This window comes from Manis javanica, chromosome 8 (genome assembly GCF_040802235.1).
Source record: "Manis javanica isolate MJ-LG chromosome 8, MJ_LKY, whole genome shotgun sequence".
Classification (NCBI taxonomy): Eukaryota; Metazoa; Chordata; class Mammalia; order Pholidota; family Manidae; genus Manis; species Manis javanica.
In genome coordinates, this window is record NC_133163.1 from 12,211,323 (window position 1) to 12,219,608 (window position 8,286).

The 8,286-nt window shown below is 50.1% G+C and overlaps 1 protein-coding gene across 3 annotated transcripts in view; it reads left to right on the plus strand.

Moving 5' to 3' along the window:
- The window catches only part of FBLN5 (fibulin 5), a 75,162-nt gene extending 69,057 nt beyond the window's left edge, over positions 1 to 6,105 (plus strand). For all 3 annotated transcript variants that reach the window (XM_017657186.3, XM_017657187.3, XM_036991778.2), the window contains one exon: positions 5,149 to 6,105. In XM_017657186.3, the coding sequence (XP_017512675.1) occupies positions 5,149 to 5,310 (162 nt within the window). In that variant the 3' untranslated portion in view covers positions 5,311 to 6,105. The remainder of the gene's footprint in view (positions 1 to 5,148) is intronic.
- Positions 6,106 to 8,286: the final 2,181 nt, after the last annotated feature.

The window sequence follows — 8,286 nt, forward strand, 5'->3', positions numbered from 1 at the left end:
CACGGATACCGGCCATGTCAGGTTTCTGCCCAGCAGAAAAGAAAATAAGCAGAAGATGACCTTGTCTAGGTAAGATTAGGGAGCATTTCACTCTCCAGGACACCACCTACTAAACTCCCTCAGAACCCAAATGTTCCCGAGTGGCTGACTTGTGAGAGGTTCCCAGTGGTGGTGTGGGAAGACTGTCCTACAGATGGAATGGAAGGAAGGGAGGGCTCATCCCAGAAGCTTCCTCTACTGCCCGATATGCCTGTGCCCCTCAGAACATTGACAAGGCCCTAGTTCTTTCGTATTTGTTCAGAGGAGGATGTCAGGACACCAAGGGGATGCAGGGCTGTAGGCCACCCTAAGAATTTGGGAAGTGGGAGGTGGCAACTGGCCGGGCTGTTCCCAAGAGCTGCACTGAAGGAGAAAACAGGCTTGGTGGTGGTGGTGGTAGGGTTGGGGGGAGGCCTGTGAAGCCGTGGGGCATGGGGGCAGGAAGGCAGAGAAACCTGCCCGATAAGGCAGGGCTTCCACGTTCCAAGCTGTCCAGAGCGGCAGCACCCTCATCAGGGGCTACGTACAGTTGTCTAACGGGGGTCCCCAGGGCCAGGCTGACCTGCTTCACTTATGTCTACAACTTCCCAATTGTGAGATCTTGGGCATGTTACCTGTCCTCTCTGACCCTCAATTTTTGCAACTGTGAAGAGGGGTTAATTAGTATTTACTTTAGGATTACATGAGATCATCTACTTAGCACAGTGCCTGGAATACAGAACGGCTTGTTTCTATCAAAACAGCAGATTTGGCCAGGGTGGGACAGTCAATACCTGTCTTTCTCTCCTCCTGCTGTTTCACCTGGGTGACTTCTCAGGTGGGTCCCAAAGGATTCCAGGGCACCTTGAGTTCCTACTGAATTGTCTTATTCTCCCATATCAAAAGTCTGAGCTGGTTTAAATGGAAACTTCAACCTCCCCGTCCCCTGCTCAGAGGCAGGGTGGGAGGGAGGGACGGTTGGCCTCTATACCGCCTCCCTCTTTCCCTCCCCCGACTGGCTGTCCTGCCTCTGCCTCCTCCTCCAGGGCTGGAAGGTCGCAGATGGAGGAAGGGGAGAGGTACGCTGGACTGGTATTGCCGTAGGCAGACACTGGTGGCGTCCTGGGCAGAGGCCCAAGGCTCTTGCTCTCCAGGATGCTTTGTGGGTTCCCAGGACTTGCCTGAGGACTTTGCACTGACTGTTCCCTGTGTGGGCGAGAGGGCCCTTTGTTGGCCTCTTGCCACCCCAAACCCCTCTGCCCTACTTTCTGGTGCTGTGTCTCACACAGACTTTGGTAGGGGCTGAGTGGTGTTGCCCCACGCTGGCAGGCAGACTCACAGGGGGTTTCCAGAACACCCATAGACGCTGCCTGCAGCCCCCTCTCCTCACCGTGGTGCAAGGCAGCTCCGGGGCTCTTGGCTTCTCCAGCAGAGAGAGTCAGGCACTGCTCTCTGCATCCTTAAACATCAGGGGACCCACATCTCTGAACAGTTCTCTTGAAACTCCCTTGTGCTTGAGGTGGGCCTGGTAGTGTGGTGGTGACAGAGTGAGACAGATCTGGCTTTGGGTCACTGCTTTACAGTCATGTTTAAGAGCGACAGAAATTACACAAACAGCGTAAGCAACAAGTCCTATACAATACTTGACTTGTGCACTGTGCCCAGCACTTTCCATATATCCCACCTTTCATCTTTACAACAATCCTATGCCATAAAGCCTGCTTGACCATCCCAATTTTACAGCTGTGGGTATGGAGGCACAGAGTGGCTAGGTAACTTGTTTAAGGTCTCACGGCACCAGAGCAATCTGGTGCCCAAACTGATATATACTCTGACACTTCTCTTTAGGATGTGGCCTCTCTTTTCACCTTCTCTTCGGGCTTTGGGGTCTCAGCAGAAATTGAGATAACAAGAAAAGTCTACTTTAACATCTAGTAACAATAGAAAGTGTTCAGAAGTGTTTGTTAGTATGGTATTGATAGCGTTTTGCTCCTGCTCCTGCAGGTAGGAGGTTGTGAGCTCCTGGGCCCTGGAGAAGTTGACGGTGCCTCCCAAAGGAGGCGGGGCTTGATGGCCATTCGGGCTTTCCCACACGGAGGTTCACTGACTGTATTACATGCATACATATGCAAAACACACCCATCCCCACGCACACACATGCAAACATGTACATACACATGTGCACTCACACACATACCTCTTTCACAAGCCCTGTTGGCCGTCCGTCTCACTCTGAGCCTTGGACAGAAGGCAGAAGACTCAGGGTCACCATCAGGGCGAGAAGAAGGAGCATGGTCGTGGGGTTCACACCTGTGCCAAAGTGCATTTACTCCATGACACATGCAGATCAGGTGGCAGGTTCAAGGGAAGCTGATTTGCTGGGGCCTGGCTGCTGGCTACGTCAGACAGCGCCATCCCACAGGCTGATTCAGAACAAACCTGAGCATGTTGGGAGTAGGGTCAAGAAGACACATGCTGTGGGCCTGTTTGCCACATGCTGCCACTGTGGTCACCCCCAGCAGTGTTCAGTCACTCGTTCTTTCTTTTGGCACTGACATTAATTCCACACCATTATATGTGTGGCTTTGAGTCAGGCACTGAGAGTTCAGGGGCAAACAGTTCATGGCCTTTGCCCCAGAGAAACCCACGTTATAGAGGAGAGGGGCACAAACACCCAGACAAACATTTATAGGGCTGAGCGGTGATTCTCAAGCAGAGTAAGTGCAGTGGAATTCAGGGAAGTGAGAGGTACTAGGACAGACACTCGAGTACCAGGTACTACTCTTGTGACATCATGGAGTGTACTTAACCTACTTCATAAGGTTATGAGGATTACATAAGAGATGTATGAAAAGTTGTAACCAAATCACCACCCCCATCATCATTTTGTACCAAATACCACCAAGTCCACGGATAACCAGGGGCCCTCAGGGGGCCATTTCATTAACGTCCTGCCTCTGCCCCCCTTCAAGCCTCAACTCTCCTGATGGGCAGTGAGTCCTCCCTGTGCTGTGGGCAAGCTTCCTGGGCTATTGCACGTCTGACGCTGGTGGAGATCAGACTTGCTGACCTCTAAGGTCACATCTAAATGGGAGAGGCAATCACCCTCTCATACTCTGCAGACCGTTACCAGGAAAGCCCACGGGAAGTCCGTGGTAGTCCCCAGTGGTTCTACCCACTCCCAGGCCTTGGGCTCTGCAGGACTTTCTCCAGAGGGCTGCCGGCAGCTCGGAGTCCTCAACCCTCAGCCTTTGTACATGCCAACAGTGAAGGCTGGTGAGATATTTCTGTATGTAAATGCCGTGGGCATTTCCCTGTGTGGCTGTGCCCTCTGAAGTCCTGGCCCAGGGCTCTGAGGTTTTGCGAGAGTTGACAGAGAAGTTCGAGCCATCCTCTCTGTGAGGAGGTGCTAATTTCGCCGATGCTGATGGGAACAGAGGTAGCTGGTGCCAAGAGGAAATTGTGTAGGCGTCATGCTGCTGATAACCCGGCGCACAGGGGAGGTCCCAGAATCTGGCTGGCACCTGTCGGCCTGCCTTACCCTTGTCATGCCTACGGCAGTTCCTGGGGAGGTCCAGAACTTTATGGGGAGCCCTCCCTTTATGGAGACAGATAAAACACCTGCTGTGGCCCTAAACAAGCCAAAAGTTTCTTGATTTGACAGAGTTTGTTGCTTTCAGTTTCTGGGCACTGCACTGGGCTGTGCAGCTTCTAGGAAGCAATTGCCCAGCATATGTTTGCTCGCTCATGCGGTTCCCCCTCCAGGGGCCTACCGTCTGGCCCCTGCACCTGCCCCTGGGCATTCTCCACAAAGGCAGTGCTAGGCACAAGTACAACACATGGCAGTCTCTTGATAGCTGTGCAGTGAAGAAGTCCTGGGTGTTGAGGTCAGACAGAAGCACCCAGATAGAAACCATTAGCTCTGCCCCTGACTTCTCAGGTGACCCTCAGCAATGACTTTAACCTCACTGAACCTCAGTTTGCTTAATTATAAAATGGGGAAATAATGAGACATATCTTGAGTAAGGCAGCCAGGGTTCCCAGACTGGGTCCTGTGCTTTTAGTTGTTAATGTGCACATGAATCACCTAGGGATTGTGTTAAGCTACAGATTCTGGCTCAGTAGGTCCTGTGTTTCTAAACAAGCTCCCTGGTGACGCTGGCAGTGTTGGTCCAGGGGCCACACTTTGCATAACAAAGCCTCTCAGGGCTTTTATGAGAATTAAATAAGTGCATGGCTGGAAGAGTGACTCACACGTGGTGGAGGCTCAGTTGACGTCAGTCCTCTCTCCCCACCTCCTCAAAAGTTTTAGAAAAAGATTCAGTGGAGGAAAAATGCTCACATGTAGTGATTAGGACAGCATTGGAAGGGTGTCAGAGTGGGAAGCTGGGAGTGACCACAGCGTGTCTAGATGGGGCAGTACATCAGAACCACGTGGAGGCTTGTGAACAAGTCGTACTTTCCCCAGGCATCAGCTACAAATCCTCTGAAGCAGAAAATCTGCAATTGTTGTTTTAAAAAATGTGTCTTAGGGGCTCTGAGGCTGTTTACTCAGAAATTACTGATCTGGAACCCTCGTCTTAGACACGAGGCCCAGAGAAGTGAAGTGACAGTTCTAAATCACATAGTCAGCCAACCATTATTCATTCATTCAGGACATATTTGCTGAGCACTTACTGTGTACCATGCCCCATGCTGGGTTCTGTGGAGATTCAGAGGTGAAAACCCTGACCCCAGTCCCAAAGTATAGGGTACAGTGGCAAGGGGTGATGGGGGACCTGGATTAGATTGGGGAAAGCAGAGAAGGCTCCTCTGAGGCAGTGACATTTCAGGTGGAAACTGAAGGGTTAGCAGGAAAAAGTGTGGTGGAACATGGGCCACACCAGTGTTGAGTGTGGCACCAAGGGGATGCCAGTCTGACTGCCTTGGGCAAGGGGGGAGTGCCGTGATGGAGGCTGCAGAAGGGGGCTGCAGCCGGACCACCTGGCCTTCTGCTCTGGCAGTCGTGTGAGAGGCCATGTCTCCAGGCACACAGCTTTCCTCACCTTCTCTGCTGTTATTCGACAGCTCCTGGAGTCAGGCTGACCCTGCCAGGCCTTCTCTAACTAGGATCCCTGGTTCTGTCCACAGCAAACGGGCCCCATCAGTGCCACCCTGGTGATGACACGCCCCATCAAAGGGCCCCGAGACCTGCAGCTGGACTTGGAAATGATCACTGTCAACACCGTCATCAACTTCAGAGGCAGCTCTGTGATCCGACTGCGGATATATGTGTCGCAGTACCCATTCTGAGCTGCAGGCTGGAGCCTCTGACACCGCCTCTCCGCAGCACCAAGGGACAGGAGCAGAGAAGAAACAGAGGGAGAAGGAGAGCGAGACACACCTTACACCTTCCTTGCTGGACATTCCCTGAGGAGTCAGCCGCCACGTCCTGACCCCACCTGTATTATTGTAGACCTGTCCCTCTGAAGGACATACTTCCCCCTGTTCCTACGATGCAGTTATCGAAAAATATTATCATTGGCGCTCTGACCTGAGATCGATGGTGATTTTTCAAGGCCTCCAGTTTACTTTCATATTTTTCAAGGAAAATAGATTAGGTTTGCTGGGGTCTGAGTCCCTGTTTGGAGACTGTGAACAGCCCTCTCTCGCCTCATTCCTGCCTTCTTTCTCTCTCCCGCCGATTGCTTCTTTGCAAAGGCCCGAAGAATTCGTGGGGACGCTTGGCTAGTTAGTTCGCTTCTTGTATATACAGAGAAGGCTACAGAAAGAAGCCGCAGCAGGATCTAAGGGTTTTTGCAGAGTCTATTTCAAAACCATGTCTGGCATTTTCAGCCATAAAAGGAGTTTTAGTTGTCCTTTAATTTGTGTAACTGTTTAATCCTCTCTTGTTCATTTTGAGCATTTTTTAGAAATAAGTGATAGTCTCCTTCCAAAGGCCTGAAGACATATGTTCTATTCTGTCTTCCCCAACCCATCGTAGCCCAGTGTTTTCTTTGAGGACCCCTCAGTCATGCTTTCTTTAGGATTTTTACCCAGCTGGGTTGGAAGGCAGAGGTCTCCAAACTGATTAAATATTTGAAAAGATCTCGTGTTTGGTTCATTTGGCATCGTAGGTGATTCAGCTTTGGGTTGGTTCTGGTTCTCCTTAAACCCATTTATTGTGTACCGGCTTGAAAAGCTCTGCAGAGAGCCCCGTCATCATGTGTTCCTCAGATACATGGTGGAGCGTGGAGGACAGAGAAGAGCGCGTGGAGAACAAAGGGAGAGGCATTAATGCTGAAACCTATTTCACTCGATTAGAAAACAACTAACAGTCTATTATGTGGATGATTTCCAGATATTCCTCCAGGACAGGAATGTATTCAAGTTATTGATTTATTTTAAAAAATTGAAGTATAGTTGATACACAGTATTACATTGGTTTCACGTATACAATGTAGTGATTCCACAGTTATATACCCTACGAAATTTTCACCATGAGAAGTGCGGTTACCAACTGTCGCCATACAAAGCTATCATAACATTATTGACTGTATTCCTTATGTTGTATGTTTCATCTCTGTGACTTACTTATTTTATAATTGGAAATTTGTACCTTGGTATCCCCTTCACCTCTTTTGCCTGTGGCCCTCAACTTTGACTGCATAGTAGGATAACTATTGGAGTTTTTAAGAAAAAAACTTATTTCCTGGGCCTCACTCCCAGAGAGATTCTGATTTAATTGGTCTTAGGTAGGGCCCAGGGATCAGAATTTTTAAAAACTAGTAAATAGCCAGAGTTGGGAGTGCATTATTATAAACTCTATAAAGAGAAGGAACAAAGGTGGCCCAAACCCTGGCCTCCTTGTCCTTGACATCTTTTCTATTGTGTGTAGGGTTCATCGTCCTTTTCCTGATCAGGGATCCTGGAGTCCCTTGAAGGTTTAGAACCCCAGGCCAGGGATGGAGAGAGTCAACAGTGCAAGACACCAATCGGAGGACAGTTGACTCAGCTGCCCTTGTGCCCCCTCCCAGGAGACCACCTGAGCAGTCAGAGAAGGTAGAGTCTCTGATGGCTGAAGTTGAGTCTGCAGGACAGACACCCACATTCTGTCTGTCCGGGATATATTTATGAAGGAGCTCTTCTGTGCCAGGAACGGGGCCTTGGATTCCTAGGTTAGCAGAGCTGCACAGACCCACAGTAGCTGGTTCTTCAGTGGAAGGGACTGCATGTTTACCCAGAGGCATTTCCCACACCCACATTGCACACCGAATTTTGCTGTTGGCTGTTTTTCTAACTAAACTAAGCAACCCAAACCATTTCCCATTGTGCCCCATCAGTCAGATTCAAGTGGTGTTAATAATAACATCAACCACAGATGGCTCAGAAGGCCTCAGTTTTGTGGCTCAGAAGAGAAAGGACGACTTCCTATAGACTTGCCAGTATGCAGGCCCAGCTCAGCTCTCCACAGAGGAAAGAGCGGAAGGTGGTGGGGAGCCTGGGCCCCCCTGTGTGGGGACTCTTAGGTGTCAGGCGCGGATGTGGAGGTAGAAACGCTGAAGGTTTATGTATACTGTGCACCGAGCTGCTCTGAATTACTGACTCAGGCCCAATACAGCGCACAGGAAGTTTTCAGTTAATTTCTGAAAACAAGGAAGGGAAGCTTTGTCTTGGTGATTTGAGGACCCACTGATTTCTGAGGTCATTTAGAACCAGACCCAAGTCTCTAGGGCTTGCATTTTGTTTGTCCGTGTCAAAATGTGGCTTCCTACTTCTAAGAAAAAGGGCTCTGAGACACTTTAAGGCAGGCTCAAAGGCTTCTTGGCCCTCAGATTGTTCTTTCCAAACATGGTCTGGTGAGTTCAGTGTAAATGAATCAGAAGCATGTGGGATCAATTTACCTTAAAATACACTGGGGCTTAAAAATGAAGGGAAAAACACCCTGGGACAAAATGTGTACTGTGAGACTCAAACCAAAACAGTTGGAAAAGAGTTACAGAGGTTCCCAGAGCCCAGAAAGCTGTTGGCTTCACCCAGCCCTTGGGAATAGTCGAATGTTACTATCTTCACAAGGTTGGGAATAAGCTTGCCTTTGAATCACAGCACTGTGCTTCGCTGGAGCCTGATGGGGTGGCTGTTGCCTGGGACTCAGATGTCTGGGCTGCCCACACCTGTCCCCGGTCAGCTTCGCCCATCCTTGAACTGGGCTGAGAGCTTATCAGATGACCCCTGCGGCAACTGCACCATCAAGTCCTGAGGAATGAAGGGTTCTGTGGTGGCAGAGGC